General features: G+C 57.0%; 2 protein-coding genes across 2 annotated transcripts; both read right to left on the bottom strand.

Moving 5' to 3' along the window:
• Positions 1 to 8,322: 8,322 nt before the first annotated feature.
• LOC148052932 (uncharacterized) lies at positions 8,323 to 13,465 on the bottom strand. Its single transcript, XM_087777753.1, has 11 exons — positions 13,419 to 13,465; positions 13,134 to 13,246; positions 12,272 to 12,389; positions 11,323 to 11,434; positions 10,646 to 10,843; positions 10,172 to 10,329; positions 9,746 to 9,868; positions 9,416 to 9,536; positions 8,830 to 8,967; positions 8,519 to 8,643; positions 8,323 to 8,344 (listed from the first exon to the last, which is right to left on the bottom strand). Exons 1-11 carry the CDS (start codon positions 13,463 to 13,465, stop codon positions 8,323 to 8,325), a joined length of 1,275 nt encoding a protein of 424 aa, XP_087633879.1.
• Positions 13,466 to 13,942: 477 nt separating this feature from the next.
• LOC148052933 (coiled-coil domain-containing protein 81-like) lies at positions 13,943 to 17,158 on the bottom strand. Its single transcript, XM_087777754.1, has 5 exons — positions 17,095 to 17,158; positions 16,378 to 16,490; positions 15,669 to 15,825; positions 14,525 to 14,781; positions 13,943 to 14,113 (listed from the first exon to the last, which is right to left on the bottom strand). The coding sequence occupies exons 1-5, from the start codon at positions 17,156 to 17,158 to the stop codon at positions 13,943 to 13,945; spliced, it is 762 nt and encodes a 253-aa protein (XP_087633880.1).
• Between the last annotated feature and the right edge of the window lie 1,580 nt (positions 17,159 to 18,738).

Below are 18,738 nucleotides of genomic sequence, written 5' to 3' on the forward strand. Positions count from 1 at the left end.
AGAGCAGCTCCCACCAACTGCCACCTGCGACACACCAACAGGAACGGCACTGTCTTCTCCCATGCCCGTCTCCATGCTGGGGAGGAGCTGCTCACACACCCCTGGCAGCCGGCCTTGGTGCCTGAAAATCCTTGCTGTCAACCAGAACCCCCAGATCCCTCTCCATGGGGCTGCCCTCCAGCCTCTCCTTCCCCAGGCTGTACGTACATCCAGGGTTGCCATGTCCCAGGTGCAAAATCCGGCACTTGCCCTTGTTAAACCTCATACGGTTGGTGATTGCCCAGCTCTCTGATTTGTCCAGATCCCTCTGCAGGGCCTCTCTGCCCTCAAGAGTCTCAACGGCTCCTCCCAGTTTTGTGTCATCGGCAAACTTTGATAACAAACCTTCAAGTCCTCCATCCAAGTCATTTATGAAGATATTGAAGAGCGCTGGCCCCAAGATAGATCCCTGTGGAACCCCGCTAGTGACTGGTCGCCAGCCCCATGTAACCCCATTTACTAGAACCCTTTGAGCCCGACCCATCAGCCAACTGCCCACGCACCAGAACTAACCTACACTCCCTCCTTGATTGGCACCTCTTTCTTCATCAGGTCCTTGCATTTCTACAGTTCCTGGGGAGTACCTATCAAGATTCTCCTGTTCAAAAGAAACAAGAAACATCAGTCACAACTATGCAGAAAACCTGCCCTTCACATACACGCTGCCCACCCAGGAGCATTATCAAGGCCCTGCATATATGCAAAAGATTACATTAATGCACCGGGGAGGAGAGAGCAGGAACAGCACTCCAGCGCCCATGATGAGCAACAAGAATTTCTGCTCTGAACTGGGGCTTAGTAAATGTGCAAGTACACTACTGATCCAGACACGAAACTAAGCCTGTCACTTCACCCCAGGTGCCACCCACACTGCCCGTTCTTCCATCGCCTCCTGCCGATGAACTGTTTTCCAGGCTCTTCCATCTCATCGCAGCTTCCTTACCTGCACTCTGGCTCCGGGCTGACTGGGGGAACTTCTCAGCGCTTTAACTTTGCTTCAGGCTTGCTACGAGCACGAGGCTTCATCCCTTTGGCTTCGCCCCCAGCAGAAGCTGGGCAAGTGGCAGGTTTGCAAGTGCCTTGATGGAACGGAGCTTGGACACCTACCAGGCATTAAAAACCAACCAAAGAAAAAGCCAGAGAAACTGCGTTAGAGAGCAGCAGAAAGAAACAACGGGGCTCAGCACTCTTTAACACACGGGGTTTGGAATTTGGGAGACTGGGGCTCCCAACAGACTCGCCTCTTGCAATGGAAACATCCTGTAGCTTTTGAGCCTGACAGAAATATGACAGACTGCCCCCATCCCTACGCTTGCAGTTGCAAGGAAATCAGCAAGATGACCACATCCTCCTGATCCCCGGCTCTCATGGGAACTTTGGCCTGGCAACCAATACAGGAAATGGCAGTGGGATCACAAAACCATCAAGGCTTGCCCCGGAGCAGGTGGGATGAGATTTGCTGGTGTTCTGCAGGGAAGCACAGCACAAAGAAAACCTGCTGAGGTCTAAGCATTAACAACTTTATTGGGCTTTACTGGGCTTTTGCTGCCTTCTGCAGACCTCTCGGCTGTTAACGTGCCAAACTTCCCAGCCCCCTGCAGGGGTAGTGAGGTGGCTCGTTTTGGCTTGGACTAGAGTACCAGTTAACACCTGCACTCCTGAACCCTCGTAGACCTGAGCGTGTTCCTCACAGCTCCGTGCCGCTGTCCCCTGGGGGAACTGGGGCTCAGGGGGAGCAGTGCTGCACAGATATGTGCTGGAAGGCAGCGCAATGGGAATACAGATACGAGACTGGTGGGGGAAAGGTCGAGTATCGACCCTGGGAAGCGTGATGCCAGTTCAGTGTCTGCAGCAGGCTCCGGGCAGCCACAGACCTGAGCAGCGACTCTCTTTGGAGACCATGAGGCAACGGGTACCCTCACTCCCACAACCCGCTCTAGATGACATCCCACTTCTCGCATCCTTGCCCTCCCTTTCCCCTCCAGCTTCCCAGACTGTGGCCGTCGTCCTCTGAGGGTACGACAAGAGAAAGTGCCCCTTGCTGAACCGCCACCATTGCCTCCACTGGAACCAGCCTGGCTCTGCACGCAAGGACATACGGCAGTGGCAGCAGGTCACTCCCGTTCTGCTCCCTGCATCCCCCCTGATGACCTGAAGGAAGTCTGCTCCCGGCATCTTCCTCGTGCCCACACCAGCCTCCTTGAAGAAGTCGACTCTCAGCCGCTTCTGCTGGCGCAGGAGCTTGCAGCGTGACAAGATCCTGGGGTGCACAAAGAAGGGGGTGCTGCCCTTCCCCCAGGGCCGTCGGCTCTCTGCTCGTGAGCACTGGAAAAGCTGGGAAAACACCCTGAGAGCACCCTTACCCAGTCGCCGTGCCAGGAGGTGTGACACCATCGGGGGTCAAGCAGCGCAGCTCTACGGATCTCTTCTGCTCTCTCCAGCCTTCCTTTTCTCCTGACGGTTTCCGTCAGCAGGGTTTGCTCCCGAGTTCTGGCAGATGTCAACAGAAACCCTGCCGTTATGGCTGAGGAACTAACTCACCCAGGAGCTATTTTTCAGAAAGGGCTACGGTTACTTGTCTGACAGAAGCCACGCCCAAACAGAGTTTCTGAGGCACCTCCTGAGCACAGGCGTGCAAACAAGGGATTGCTAAGACTCAGAGTAACTCGCATCATTTAAGAACCCACAACAGGCAACTGAATGTGAAAAGGAGCACAAAGAAAGGGGTCTTTTCAGAATCGCTATCTCTTTCTTTTTCATGCCCGTACTTTCCTCACCACGGGGAGCAAACACAGACTCTGCAGCCCCTGCAGGCACATACGGTTCTGTGGGACAGAGGGGAGAAGAAAGGAGAGAGACCTGCACACGGAATTTTCAAACCTCGGAAGAACCAAGTCGAAACACCTGCAAAGTGTACCAGCAACTTACAGAAATTTAAACCCGATGCAGCCGACTCGTAGAAGTGAGGATTACAGAGAACTAGAGGGGAGCACTGCAATCCAAGGGGGAAGCAACACAGGCAGCTCTAACCGCACATTTTCCCCTGATTGCCTTACACACAACAGGCCTGGGATCCCCACTGCTCACCTCACCCTGGAATAGTCCCATTCCTCCTCTGAAAGCTGCTGTGTGCCTGGCTGAGGACAGGCACAGGCCACACAGAGAGCAACCAGAGCTAAACGCTGCGCTTTCCTGGGTGAAGTTTCCTCAGAAAAAATACATTGACAAAAACAAATAACCTGCTACTGCAAGCACCAGGAAAAAAAAGTCCCTGACAGGTTACCGGACCTTCCCGGCTGTGGTAAAACCATCCGCCCTCGGTACCCCCAATTCCCAGAAGCCCGCAGCACAGCTTGGGTGGGGGGACAGGCAGGTATCCCACCTTGGGGCCCAGAGAGGGGCACAAGCGTTACCTGTGGGATTCAGAAAAGGAGTTCATTACCAAGGCCTGCTTCAAAACGTTCATCATCAAGGCCTGCTTAGAAGAAGCTGGTCACCAACAACTGACAGCTACCAAGGACAGAGTAGAGCTAGGAAGGAAGTGAATCAGCATGCCCGCAGAAACCAAGGACAGAGGAGAGGCCTGTAAGGTAAGAAGGAATCTCTGAATCAAAGAGTGAGCTCAGCACAAAGATCATGGGCAGTCTGAACAGAAACCAAGAAACTCCCTGAACACTGGCGAGTGTCAGCTGTCTTCTTAACAAAAGGAAACCGCCAAATCAGCATGCTGAGGTGGAAAAAAACAACGAGGTCAACAAGCGGACAGCTGGAATTTGAGGAGAATGACCACCAGGGGCCCCCAAAAGAAGCCCCAGAATCAAACAGCGCATGCTCCGGTGGGAGGGGAAAGATGGTAATGATTTCTGGGAAATAATTGCAATATCAGTGACTTTCCTCGGAAAATTAAGGAGTAGGTGCGTTTTAAGTGTGATAAACACTTTGCTGGCGTGACCTACGGCATGCACACTGGGCTGAGGTATCCCCCGTGCACCCAGCGCGGCAATAAAGAAGGCCTGCTGTCTGAATGCCAATTTTGCGTTAGAAAGTTTTTGGGCCGGTTGGCGGTTGCCCAAGCATCTGCCAAGGGAGCTGCCTCCAACCAGGAGCGCTCCCCACCGGCTGCTCTGCCAACAACGCCCCGGCGCTTGCTCCCACCAGGAGGCAGAAACAGCTCCGTGTCTGGAAATCCCCATTTCTCAAAGGCTGTCGGCAGAGGCGGGGCTGTCCATCAGCACCAGACCCACAGGAGGGGACAGCAAAGGCCCCTGGCCTGTCCCCACCACAGCATGCCTGCCCCAAAGCCCGGAGCCGCCTGCAGAGAGGAGGCCACTCTGCCTTCCCCTGCCCTGCGGACATCCAACACCCACCTCCAGCTGGCAGGGCTGGGGCTGGCGACCCTGGGGGCAGCAGCAGGAACCGCTCCCACCCTGCTGCTGGGGCTGGCCCTGGGGCTGAGCCCTCGGGCCCAGGGCTGGGGACTGGGCCGTGGCGGGGCCCGTGGGCGGTGAGGCCTCCAGGCCCCTGCCCCAGGCCCATCCCCACTGGCACATACCTGCTCCTGCAGCTCCCCTGGCCCTGTGGCCTGGCCCTGGCCCTGGCCCTGTGGCCTGGCCCTGCTCCCCCCGGGCCCCGGCTGCCCCCGGCCCGGCTCCCGCCCCTTTCTCCTCAGGCCCCTGGGCCTCGGCCCCCTCCGGCCCCGCCCCACCCGGCTCTGACTGACAGCCCGCCTCCGGCTCCGCCGATTGGCTCCGCCGTGGCCAATGGCGCGGCTGGGGGGGCTGGGCCTGCGCAGGGCGGGAGGGGAGGGAAGGGCGAGGGGCAGGGCCGGGGGCAGGGCCAGGGGGGAGCTGCCCGGGCTTTGCTGGGCACCGGCACGGCTTTCCCAAAGGGTGGCTCTGGCTGTGCTCCAGCCACCGCCCTGGGCAGGAGGAGCTGCGTGCCGGGAGCCGCTGGCAGCGGCCAGGCTGAGCCCGGCACCCAGGGCCTCCCTCAGGCCTCGCTGCCCCCGGGCGCTGAGGAGGAGAGACGCCCTGTGCTGGCGCGGCCCAGGGCGTCCTCCTGCGGCCAGAAGGGAGGACAGAGCCCTGTCCCTCTCCCCACGGGGGCTGACCGCTGTCCTTGGCTTCTGTCCCCGGGGGTCCCCGGTGCTGGCAGGCCCCGCGGGGCCTCGGGGCCAAGCAAATGCCGGGGCGCCAGGGGCTGCTGGGGCCCAGGGCGGCTTTGGGCCTCTCCGAAGCCGAGGCACGGCCGCCCCTTTGCTTCTGCAGGTGCAGTTGTTTGCTACCCCCTGGGAGTCTGGGAGGCCTTCGGGGAAACGAGGAGGTCCCAGCACGCACGCAGGGAGGAGGACAGTGAAAAGGAGCCCTGTCAGGGTTTTTCTGCTGTTTCCCATCTGAACGCAGACACCTGCGGGCATCAAAGAGCGAGGGGGGCTGCGCTGGTCTTCGCGATAACTGCGCTCCTTTCTTTTTCAGTTGTGTGCCCACCCTTTTCCTTTTCTCCACCTTTTCTTTCTTCCCCTTTCCCCCCCCCGTTGCATTCTCTGTTAAAGGTAATTAGGATTTGGCTTTCTGGACACATCCTCAAGTAAGTAGATATGGGAAGTATAGGCTGGTCTGTGTGTCCAGAGCTGTAGGCTACAGACTAGATAGATACGGGCTACGGGTAGAATTACTATTTGCTCATTCTAATTTCTTTTCCATATCCTACACTAGGTAAGCGTGGGGAGAGCAGTGTAGTCCTCCTGCTGAGAAGCTGGGCTCAGTGTAGAATGACAAGAAGCCCACCCTGAGTGATACGGTGGGAGGAAAGACAGAAAAGGAGCACGGGCAAGAGAGCCGTTAAGGTAGCGGCTGAAAGCCATTCACTCCTGGGCAGAAAGTGGGAAAGTGTGGGCTGGAGAGCCAGAGGGCTCTGCTGCTAACGCTGTCAACAGGAAAGCAGCAGGTCCTCTTCAGAGGAGGTGACGCGCATTTGAGCCTTTCCAAAGGGCTCATTTGAGCCTTTTCAAAGGGTAATGGCTGTGAACTGGGGCGCTGTGACAGTGATGGTAAGGTCGTCAGCCTGCAGCTCTGCGGCAGTTAAAACTCCCACTGAAACAGTTTTGTCCTGGGTTCAGCTGGGATAGAGTTAGTTTTCTTCTTCGTAGCTGGTAGAGTGCTGTGTTTTGGATTTAGGAGGAGAATAATGTTGATAACACACTGATGTTTTGGTTGTTGCTGAGCAGAGTTTACACCAGTCAAGGACTTTTCAGCTTCCCACGCTCTGCCCGGTGCACAAGAAGCTGGGAGAGGGCACAGCCAGGACAGCTGACCCAGACTGGCCAAAGGGCTATGCCATACCATATGACATCATGCCCAGTATATAAAGGTGAGGGAAGAAGAGGGAAGGGGGGGACGTTCAGAGTGATGGCGTTTGTCTTCCCAAGTAACCGTTGCGTGTGATGGAGCCCTCCTTTCCTGGGGATGGCAGAACACCTGCCTGCCCATGGGAAGCAGTGAATGAATTCCTTGCTTTGCTTGTGTGTGTGGCTTTTGCTTTACCTATCAAACTGTCTTTATCTCAACCCATGAGTTTTCTCACTTTTACTCTTCCCATTCTCTCCACCGGGGGGGGGGGGGGGGGGCAGAGTGAGCGAGCGGCTGTGTGGGGCTTAGTTGCTGGCTGGGGTTAAACCATGACAAAGGGCAACGAAGCTGGGGAAGGGTCTGGGGCACAAGTCTTATGAGGAGCGGCTGAGGGAGCTGGGGTTATTTAGCCTGGAGAAGAGGGGGCTGAGGGGAGACCTTATTGCTCTCTACAACTACCTGAAAGGAGGTTGCAGCCAGGTGGGGGTCAGGCTCTTCTCCCAGGAAACAAGTGATAGGACAAGAGGAATTGGGCTCAAGTTGTGCCAGGGGAGATTTAGGTTAGATATTAGGAAAAATTTCTTCACGGAGAGTGGTTAGGCATTGGAACAGGCTGCCCAGGGAAGTGGTGCAATCACAGTCCCTGAAAGTATTCAAAACCATGTGGATGTGGTGCTTAGGGACATGGTTTAGAGGTGGACCAGGATGTTAGGTTAACAGTTGGACTTGGTGACCTCACAGGTCGTTTCCAACATTAATGATTCTGTGATTCTATAACGTCCCTCTCCCCAGGCATGGTTCCCTCCTGGGGTTTCATTGTCCCTGTGGCACACGGTGGTGCCTGCACAGCTCTGGGTACCCCTGACAGCGCTGGCCTGGGCGCCCCGCAGTGCTCTGGCTCTGAGAGCCCCCAGAAGCTTCCCCCTGCAGCTCTGCTCCCCTGGGTGCCCACCACTCCTCCTCCTCCTCCTCCTCCTCCTCCTCCACTTCCCTAGTCCCACACCTCCTCTCCCCCTGGGGAAAATCCCCTCCTCAGCAGGGATGTGCAGCCACAGCAGGGCACACTGCCAGGGACCAGGAGGTGCACGGGCCACAAAGAGGAGGGCTGCAGCCGAGCAGGTGCAGCAAAGCCTTGCGAGAGGGCTGCCCTTGGAGCAGGACTGAAGCTCCAGCCCTCTTGCCTGCAGCGGCCTTTCCCCGCCCCACCAAAGCTCACCCACTGCCGAGAGCAGATTTCACAGCCACCAAGGAAAGACCCAGAGTGTCAGACCCAGTTGTTTGCGGACAGGGCTTTACTGAAGAGAAGGAAGCGTTGGTGTTAACAGCCTGGCTGGCCGGCACTGGCCCTCGGCATGCTGGAGGAGGCTCTTGCTGGACATCTCTCTCAGGAGCCTCTGTGTGCGAGAGGCTCTCCTGGCACTCGCCGATGCGGACTAGATCTGCTCCCCGATGCTGAGGAGTTGAATACAAAGCTCTGTAGCCTTGTATGCACACAGAGGTGCAGAGCACCACTGCAAGTCTAGTCAGGGCACATGGGGTGGGATCTGCTTCTGTCTGGAGAGAGCAGGCTCAAGGTCCCTGCAATGCAATCCCAGCCTGCCGCTCTCCATGCCACGAGGGCCGTCAGGAAAAGACCCTCTTTGCCCAGGGGCTGCGGGGAGTCGAAGGAAAGAAGGACACTGCTGGGCAGCGGCAAACACCGCGCATGTTTGGAGATCCTTACCTGAGGGACTCCTCCTCACCACCACGGCAATGGGCTCTTCTCTCTGTCTTCTCGAGGAGGCGGGTCGCTGCTCCTCGCAAAGCCCACTGGGTCCTTGGGGAAAGGCTCCTACCGCAGCAAGGACAAAGTCTCACATCTCGACCGAGACCCTCCTGCCTCTCCTCTCTCCCAGTTGTCCCCACGCACACAGTCCCATTCAACCCCACAGCCCCCTCAGTGCCGGCTGTGCTTGGGGCTGCAGAGAGGCACCGGGCATCGGGGACTGACCCCTGCCATTCCCAGGGCATGAGAAAGGAGGGGATGCTGTCCGTGCCCAGCCCCATGGCGCTGGGACTTGCTTCCCTCACCCACAGCTGGGCCACCAGCCCCCAGCTGGCCCAGGTCTGGCCTCAAGCTGGCTCACACTCACCTTTTCAGAGGTGAGGGCTCCAAAAGGCGAAGACTCAGCTTGTCCTCTGGGCTCTCCTCATCCTCCACGGAAGGCTCTTTTCTGCCCTCTCCCCACCACTCTGGAGTGCTGCGAATGCAGGAGCCCTGCACAGAGAGAGAGGGCTGAGCACAGGAGGTGGCGCTGGGCAGCAGGGAAGGCACCTCCAGCTGGTACGGCCCCACACAGGACAGTCAGCCCCCATGCTCCTAGGGCTTAGGGACCTTCCCACCTTGGCTCCCCGGCAGGAGAGGAATGCCCTTTTCCTAAGTGTTTTTCACCGCCTGCAGTACCTGGGCCTGCCATTGCTCTCGCTCTTCTTTCCAGGCCTTCGGGGCTGCCACTTTTGCCTTCGCCTTCTGCTGGCACTTCTTGCGCAAGGAGTCCCACAGCTTGCCTCCTTCCTCCTCCGTGCACACGTGGGGCTGTGCCTGCAGGGCCATGGCAATGCAGCAGCAGGCAACGTTAGTCTCCCTGGCAGAGGGCTGGGGGGATTTTAGCTCTCCCCCTCCCTCCTGCCCCTTCTTTTCAGCCTCTCCATGAGCCCTGCTTTGCTCGCAGTTCTCACAGGCCCCACTGCAGAGCCCTTCTGCAATGAGCCCTGAGCCAAGTGACCGTGGGGCTGAAAGCAACCCAGCTGCTTGCTATCCCAGACAAGCCTGGCACTGCCGTCGTCATTGCAAACACCACTACATCAAGTCTGTGGGTGTTTCTGGAGATGACACAAGTGAAGGCTGCCTCTCGAGAAAGCCTCGGGAGAAGTGCTTCAGCCTTCAGCTAAGCACACGCTAAGGGGTCTTGTAAGACGTCACACGCGTATAACTATGCTTTTCTACAGGTGGATACGACACAGTCCCTCCAGGAGCCCATGCCACGTACCGGTCCTGCCCTCCTCTTCCCTGGCCTAGCAGGGGGTACGGGTTGAGGTCCAGCTTCCTGCAGTTGGTGGCTGCTGCCTGCCTCTTTCCCCGACCGATGCCACTGCAGCACTGCCAGCTCACTGCAGACACACAGCGGGAGGAGGTGGTGTGAGCACAGGGAGACCGCTCTGCAGCGGGGGCTCCCAAGCTGGGTGCCTGCCGCGGCTGCAGAAGGTGGCTCTGCCGAGAGGCCGGTGCCAGGAAAGCGCCTCTCTCCCCTAGTGCTGTGGGGAGCGGGAGGAAGGGCACTGCGGGAGAGGAAGCACTGCCTGTGTCCGGAGAGATTTACCACTGGAGCTTGTCCTGCAGATCCAGCTGGTTGTCCCTCTGCCCCCTGCGCTTGCGGGCAACCTGCCCCAGGATGCACGTCACCACCTCCCGCAGGGCCTGGTGTGTCCGTGGGGAAAGGCTCCTGCACCAGCAAGGACAAAGTCTCTCTGACCCTGCAGCTGTGACCCTCCTGCCTCTTCCCACCCCCAGCCCCACACATACGTGGCCCCATTTGGCCCCACAGCCCCTTCGGGGCAGGATGAGTTTCAAGCACCTGCGTTGGTCCCTGCCATTGCTTTCTAACCCAGCTCATGCCCACGGCTGGAGAAATCCCCGGGCGCTCTATGCAGCCCCAGGGCTCAGGGCTTGGCTTCCTTGACCCACCACCTGTGCCACACCACCACCCCACTGCCCCAGGCCTTGGCTGGAGCTGGCGCACTCTTACCGCTTAAGGGGGACAGTGTCTTCCTCTTTTTCAGCCCCAGCCTCTTCTCTGGCTTCTTCCCACTCCTCCATCATCATCTCCAGGGTGTCAGGGCTGGACTCCCCTATGTCCGTGCTAGTCGGGACGCTGACTGATGATTGCACAGAGGAACTGGATTCCTGCACAGGAAGAGACTCTCGTACAACAGCCCTGCACCCAGAGGGTGCTGCTTCCCAGCATGCACACCCCCAAACCACTTCTGGCACAAACCCTAGTGGGACAGGGAAAACCAGGAGAAGGACCTCAGCACACCCTTGAGTGGCACCAGGGTTTCACAACAACTCCCTGTCACCCCTCTTGCTCAGGAAAGGCAGCAGTCACCTGCCCAGATCGGCTGCAGCAACGCTGCTATGAGGGCTTGGGTGCTAGAGGCACCTTGCAATCTCAGCCCCCCTGGAGGAGAAACTGCTCTTTTTCTGCAGGAATTCAGAGTACCTGGCTCCTCTGCGACTCTCGTCTCTTGGCTTTCGCTCCGGGTGTCCCCTTTTCTCTCTTAGCCTTCCCTTTGATTGCTGGCGGGGTATGCCGTTTCCTCTGTTTCTCTTCCACCAGCTCTGGTTTACTCTTTTTGTGTTCATCCAAGTATTTCTGGATGTGTTCTGGAAGCTTCTCCTTCCTATTGGAGTGTTTATTCTGGAGGGCGACCAAAATGCAACAGCAGGCAGCATTAGTCTGCCCTGCAGAGGGCTGAGCTGGTTTCATTCCTACCCTCCCTTCTGCCCCTTCTCCTCTGCCTTTCTCTCCACGCTGCTTTGCTCCCAGGTTCCTGCAGGCTCCAACAAAGAGCCCGCCTGTAAAGACCAGGCAGCTAAGCGACCGCCAGGCTAAAAACCACCTGGCAGCTGGCTATCCCCGACAAGCCTTGCAGTCACGTTGCCGACAGAAAACATCCACAAGTAAGGTCTTTGGGTGTGTTTCATGAGGCCAATGGAAGTGAAAAGGCTATTCTCAAAGGGCAGAGTAACCCGCCTCTCTTCAAGGAAGCACCAAAGCAACTAGGCATTGGCCCCGTGAACACACAGCGACGAATCTTGTGAGAATCGGCGTGCATGGAGCAACGCTTCTCTACAGTCCGCTACAACACGCTCACTGCAGCAGCCCGTGTCAGGTACCTTTTCACTCCTCTCAATAGTTCTGGCAATGAAGTCTACTTCAACCAGAGGAATTAGTTTCTCTTTCTCCTCCTTTGCCTTCAAGGAGCTCCCCTGGATGGCCGGTAGCTGCCTGCAAAGACACAACAGGGTGCGTTGGCAGGAGGGCAGGAGGAGCTGGTTCTGCATCTTGTGCTTCCAAGTGGCGCCCCTGCTTCTGCAGCAGAATGCGCTCTGCTTGCCTCCTTCTGATCAAGTGCCCAGAGACAGAGAAGACCCCAAGCTGTCAGACTTGGATGTGCCCAACAGCCCCACTAAAACTCAGCATGCCCCAGTCTAGGCCCTCTCTTGCTGCAGCAACGAGAGGAACAGGGTCCTATGCCCGGAGATACCGCTACGCCCTCCGGGTCAGTGCACTGAAGTCTGCTCAGTGGTCTGAAATACAGAGTGCTCACGGGCTCTACGAGCAGGTTGGGTGCTGGGGACGTAGTGTCAAAAGGAGGAGGACACGACCCTATGCGAAAAGCAGGCCTGCCACTGAGCTCTCTTTGGCCCTTCTCTTTTGCAGGCCATAAGGCAGGCTTTAGCATAGAAGAGGCTTCGGGTTAATCAGAGGAATCCTCTGCAGTAACTAACTGCAGAACTCTGTCCTCAGCAAACAGAAAGGTCGGGGTTGTTTCAAGCTGAAGGGAAAGCCAAAAAGACCTTCCTCTCCTGGAATGAGCATTTCCAGTTACTCACTCAGCGCATCTGCACAGCAGGAGCAAAGAAAGAAATGACGCTGCCAGCAGAGTCTCCCAAGAAGCTATGGGACGCTTGCCGTCCACCAAGAAACCATTGGTTAGTGGGCCGTGGATAACCACACTTTGAGTTCGTCTAGCCTCTGTGTCCAGGAGAAACATCTCGCTCCCACAGAGACGAGAGCACGCAGTCATCTTTGCATCATTGCACATTTATGCACGTGTCTCACCTAGCACGAGGCTCACTCCCCTCAGCTTTCTCACTCTCCTCTGGCTTTACAGTCATGGCAGGTAACCGCTTTGGAGAAAGCCTTGCTCGGCGAAGGAGACGCTTCTTGGCAAGATCCTCTAGAAAGAGGAAATGAGATGATTCCTTAGAACAGCATCTCGGTGTTGTTCTGGCAACTGCGTGCCTATTGTGTCCCAGTTCCAACATGAGTGACGGGCAGGTCTGCTCAAGCCTGTGCTAACCCTGATCAAAGTGGTCCTTTTCATCCCTTTGGATGAAAGCCATGTTTCCTGGGAGGTCTTAGGCCTCTTCCAACACTGGTTTTTTGTCCAGCTCCTCATGCCTACAGTGCACCATTATTCCCTGGGGAAAACTGTTTTCACGGCTTTCTCTCATTTGTGTGCTGAAATGAGAGATGCTGGTGGTCTCCAAGAGTCATTCTGGGGAGGGCAATCATTTAGCACAAGAGCAGCCGGCTTTTGGGTTTCTGCATTGGTCCCAGGCACACAGTTTTGCTGCTGGGGAAGGTTCACACCAAAGGCATTGCTTCGGAAACATCTGAGAATACGATGGAAAGCAGAAGCAGCAGTGTTAGAGCTTTGCACTGTTTGGAGCACGGGCTGAGGAGTGGAGGCCACTGGGAAGGTGTCCTTCAGCAGTCCCAGCGGCCGTTTGTGGTGCAGGGCTGTCCTGAGACCTTGTTCCACAATGGCTCACTGCAGCTTTACCATAATGGGTACAGCGAGTCACAGGAGGTGCCTCTCCCTCTTCCAGGCATCCTGGGGTAATCTCAGCTCTAATCCCCTCCAGACACGGAGCAAGGAAAACCTACAGCCCCTGCCAGCAACCCGCTGGTCCCTTACCTTTCTTTCCAGTGCCGTTGCCTTTTCCCCAGCCCCGCTCTGGGGCAGCCTTCCTATGTCCTGTCAGGTCTGCCTTCACTGTTGCCATTTTAGGCACGGTCTCAAGCTTGTACCTGGAAAGAGGAAGAAGGCACCAGGCTGAAGAAAGGACACCGCATTGTTTCCCAAGGCAGCCCATCCCGGAGGACCGGAGTAGGAACTCCAGTGCCTGGAGGGGCAGGCCAGGCCCCATCAGCCTGTGCCAGTGGCCTTCCGTCCCTCCCGTCAGAATGGTCGTCCTCCCACAAAACGCCCTTGCTGCTTCTGGGGAAAATGAGTCCTCTCTCACTCATAGTGCCCGTGGAGAGCAGACTAATCTCTAGTGCTCTGATGATCCAGCACCCTTTGGAATTCTGAGCTTGTTCTCTAAGTTTCTTGCCGCGCCTCGCAGATTAATGCCTTTGCAGCTCTAAGGAGTCCCCTCCCTCCCCTCAGTCGTCCATGGCACTGCACAGCAATGTTGGCACGAGACAGAGCTCTGCAGAACCCGGCCAGATGCAAGCTCCTGCTTGGACAAGAAACCACCCCGCTACCCCTTGGCCCCAAGCAGAAGGCAGTCTCACGCACAGGAAAGAAAACGAGCAGGAGAAACCTGGTGGAAAACGTTGCCTAACTGCCTCTCTAGGTCCACAGTAGGACAGACGCATAAAGCAGTGTCGCTCTCCCATGTTCCTCCAAAGGAAGTCAAACCGAACAGGAGCAAGCAGGGAGTTCCCTGCCAACAAGGCCTCCGAAACACTCAGTCCTCAGTGCCATCCCGAGTACGGTTCTCAGCGCCTGGCAAGGGAGCCCTCCCAAGCGTGGGCTGAGAAGCTGCTCGCTTGCTCAGCCAAGGGGCTGCAGGAGCAAACGTACCCTGGTAGGACGATAACACATCCAGAAGAGGTCTGGGCAGCAGCAGTGTCATGGCGTGAGATGACCGAGTCCCTCATCTCTGGCATCTGCAACGAGGACAGAGACAGATGACGGGAGATGGGGACGCTGGGAAGGGCTGGCTGCTCAGTCCACCTTAGACCAACGCAAGCAAAGAGCCAGAGCAGCCAAAGGGCTCTGGCCTCAGCAAGCCTTGCTCTGCCTGTGCCTCTGTTCCCTGCCCCGAGAGCGGGGCAAGCAGCGCTCCCCACCATCAGCGCTGGCCTTCGGTCACAAAGCGAGGCCCCTCTGCGGGTACCTCTTGCAAAGCCAGACCGTTGCACGCAAGGGAAGTGCTCTACAGAGAGCCTGCTGCACTGTAGGCCACGAGGAGCCCAGGTGGCTGAACGAGGCATGGCAGACCAGCAGAAAGCAGCCCCCCAGCCCCAGAACGCATGGCAGAAGAACCAGGAGTGGCGCTGCAAAAATGAAAATCCTACCTCGAGAACAGCTTGCAATGCCTTGTCAGTCCCATTCAGCCTTTGCAAAAAGTCAGTGTAAAAACTCATTTTTACGTCTCTTCCCTGGGTGATCAGCATGCCCATGTCCCTCCAAACGAGAGCAACGTTCTTCCTGTTCTCTAGGCAGACACGGAAAAGACGCATGGTCCTTTCCATGCAAAGCTGCACCGTGCTCTCAGAGACAGCGTTGTCGGAGGCTATGCGAGCATAGGGCAGCTGCTCAAAATGTTGATGACCTGAAAAGTAAGAGGAACACGTGAACTTGCAGAGCTGCTAAGCAGGCTACAACCAAAGGTCTGCAGCTTCCAGGCCCTCAGGCAATATATTGCTACTGAGTTGTCTAGCTGGTACAGCACCTCTGAGGAGAAGCTCGGGTCGTCCCTTCCTGTTACAAGGGGAAAGTGAGGCGCGGAGTGGACGGCTATGCTTTCTCTGATACAGAAAGGTAAAGAAAGCGCCCAAGAGGCGCTTGGCAGGAAGAAGAGCCATGGCTGCAGGACAAGGTGGGAGATAGGCGCCAGGTCCCACAGTAAGCTGGAGGGTGCCAGGCCATTGGAGCCATGCCCACCCTCGGGGCCCTCTTTGTCATTAGAGATAAACGCACTGCAAACACAGACCCAAGCTCTTGGTGCCCCCCAGGGTCCTACGGCAGCTGCTGCGATGGCAGCAGCAACTACAAAGCACAGGCATCGTGGTCACTGGGGTTTGGAACGAACCGTCTTTCCCCGCTGGGTTTCCCCCGCTTTTCCCCCTTGCAAAGAGGCTGTGAGAGCCGGGAAGAGCCCTGGCCTTTGCCTGCACGAGGTCTAGTGCAGCAGAAAGAGGGAGCGAGACTTGAAACACCGGGTAACGAGAAGACACAGCACCAAGAAAACTGGAAGGAAACCTGTTGTTAAAGCAGGTCAAAGGGAGTGTGCTGTTAGGCTGGATTGTCCTCTGGTGATTATTTAAAATGAGTAGGTAGGCAGGGTCCTTTTTTTCCGAGCAGGCTGGTTTTGTCGCGCTGAAGCTGTTCTCAGGACTGCGGCGGGAGTTTGGTACTCCGCTCAGTCACCTCTGGACACCAGAGCACACCTCCCCACTCTGCTCAAGGGCAAGCGCCGCTTTCCATCTGTCTGCTTACCAGGAACGTCTATGTAACCATATCGGAGGTCATGATCCTGCGCAATAGCCTTTGCAAGATGAAACACGGGTCTCTCCACAACCACCAGATCCTGCTCCGTGCTGGCTACTTGCTCTCTGACAACTGCAAAAGTCCCAAGTCCAGGAATGCGGACAGCCTGAAACAGAGGAGATGGAGGATCAGAAGAAGTCTTGGAGGAACAGACGAATGACTTGTCAGAGAACGGTGATGGTGCTTAGTGCCCTGCCCAGGCCCCGCCTCCTACAAAGGAGCAAGATGGGCTCCTTGGAAACCTTGGGAGAAGACAAACAGGGTCCGCACTTTTGCCTCTCACTCCCCTTCACCCATGAAGAAACAGACAGGTCAGGAAAAGCTGACAAACATCGTTTGGCTCATTAAGATAAAAGGCAAGGCGGGGGGCACGGTCCCACACTTGGAATAAACCCTCAAGTGTCCCAAGTTTTGTCATGCAGATCTGACTGTGGGGACTCCAGAAGCCCCAGAAAAAGTCCAGCCCTTTTTCTGACACTAGGCCTGGACCTTATGGTACATCTGAAGGCACAGAGGAGCTGGTCCGTTGCACACCTGTGCATTGCAGTGTCATGCTTTCAAAGGAGGGCAAGAACAATGGCACTCCATGGCAAAGGGCTGTCAGGACTTCATCAGCCTTCATCAGGATGTGAGGGGAGGAGAAGGAGGGAAGTCCCACCTGGTGGAGAGCCAGCTGTTGGCTGAGGTACCATGATGCGCTGGCCCAAATGTTCGCCAACTCTGGAAAAACAAGGGAAAGACATGTCATGCTCTGAGGTGGCAACCTCAAAACCAGTCAGCCCGCTCCTGCCCAAGGACCGACGCATTTCTAACACAAGCATTTCAGATGGTCTCTCTAGAGCCCGGCAAGAACCAAAGGACACCTCAGCCTGCCTGCAAGAGGTGCAGCTCTCCGGGATGTGACCCACTCCCACGCGAAACTGGCAGTGGATTGCCACGCCAGCGAGGGCACGGTGCTGTGCTCCACGAAAAGTGCAGAGGCTCAGGGCAGGCCCTGATGGCTCCCCAGCAGGGGCCAGTCTCCCTGTGTCGCAGCTCCAAACGCACTGACTCCGCACGGCCCATGAGCACCTTCAGCTCTTCCATTCAGACCTGAGCTCAGGCTGGGCAATGCCCACCGCCGGGCAAGGAGCAGCCCTTCGGGGCCAGAGACTTCTGCCTGGGGTGCCCCAGGAAGGCAGGGGCAACGTCGGAAGAGAACCAGGAGCCCTGGCTCCCAAATCAGCCCCTCAGCCCTTAGGGATGGTCAAGCAGGTCCCGCCTTGCAGTCAGCAGTCCTGAGCAGCCACCCCCACAGCCCTCAGCGTTTCCACGCCTGTTTTCAGAGATGGCCTTGACCCGACAACACCCATGAAATTGGGTCTGAAGGCCTTACCAGAACTCCTGAGCTTCTCAGTTGTTGGAAACAAGCCAGGCTGCAAGAAGAGGTCCTTTGCCATCTTAGTTCCGCCCTTGCTCCAGGTCAACTAGTGCAGCAGATGGCTGGCCGATGGCTCTCTTGCTTCCTGCAAAAAGCCTCCTCCTCCTCTCTGCTCTCCTCCTCCTCCTACGCCCTTCACCACTCCCAGTGCTGTTGTGCCGCCTGCCTCTGCCTTCTCCTCCTCACTGCAGAGCAGCTCCTCCGGAGCAGAGCGGTGGCAAGAGCAGCCCCCAGCGCCTGGAGTCCCCTCGGCCTCGCCGGGGTGTGTGGGGAGGATGCTGGTGACGATGGGGAAAGGGGGGCTGTCACCACTGTGATGCGGGGCTGTCCCACTGTGACCCCAGACCGTGTCACAGAGGGGCTGCACACCCCCGTCCCCCCGCCCCACCCGCCCAGGCCCTGCCAGGGGGGCTCCGCAGTGGGCAGGGGCTTCAGGGATCTGCCCTCACCCACCTCACTCTCTCCTGACCAGGAGGGGTTTCCCAGGCTGGGGCTCACCCCTGCCATGTCCCCACATGGCCACACCGGGCTGTAAGTGCTTAGGGGCTTCCTTCTACCCTTCCCTGCTTCTTCCTGCCTCTCCTGCCCAACGTGTCTGCAGCGGGGAGCGGTGGGCTCCCCTGACTGCTGGAGCTTTGGCAGGCGATGGCTGCTCACACCTCTGTTGGAGCTGGCTGGAACCGTCTCTGACCCCGGCAGCACCTCACCCGCTCCCACATGGGTCCCGCTGCAGCTCCCACTGCTCACTCCTTGTTATCCACGCCCCACACAGAGCACCCTTGACCCCGCCAAACACATTTTTAAGTACCATTTGGACATGCATCCATTACAAATGCTGCTTTTAGCATCCTCACAGTGGAAACGAACTGCACCCCTCTGCCCTCAGAGCAGACCACAGGCGTTACTCCTGATAGTGAGGGACGTCTATTGCTGAAATCCTCCCCTGCAAACCCGGCTGGGGGCTCCATGGCGTCACAGCCCTGAAGTTCATCAGCCCCCTTGACACTTTTCTCCAGTGCTGGCCCTACCATTGCACTGCCAGCGTTATCCATGAGGCTGATCTCCCCTCTGTTTCCCAGCATATTCTTCTCCAGCGTAGGTCACTCCTTGGCTGTCCGGGCATCCCACCACCTCATCAGGCATTGCCAGAGGGGCATTGCCTGTGTGTTACAGCCTCCAGGGATGGCCAGGAGCTGTCACAAACCTAGGCGCTAAGGGACAACCTGTCTGTGCCCAATTTACTTAAAAAAGAATGACAGCTCTTTGTTTTTAGATCCGTTCTCCTGGTGAGACTGCACCACTGCCAAGAATATAGTCAGCAAGGTTTGTAAGGAGAAGGAATACATTAGACTGGGAGAGCTTGTGGGTCTGGGACTTTAGCCTTTTTTTTTCCTAGCCATATCAGTCCACCTAATAAAACCTGGCTTCTTCTTTGTAGTAGTATTATTATTGTTGTTGCTGTTGTTGTTGCTGTTGTTGTTATTATTATTACTGCAACCAAGTTCAAAGCTAGAAACATAAAAGCGCATCTGGCTGTACAACACTTTGTAGTGCAACACGTAACCTTGAGGGCACTTGGTCTCTCCCAGAAAAACCACA

This window comes from Nipponia nippon, unplaced genomic scaffold, assembly GCF_047370975.1.
Source record: "Nipponia nippon isolate SJK-2023a ecotype South Korea unplaced genomic scaffold, ASM4737097v1 scaffold_41, whole genome shotgun sequence".
Lineage (NCBI taxonomy): Eukaryota > Metazoa > Chordata > Aves > Pelecaniformes > Threskiornithidae > Nipponia > Nipponia nippon.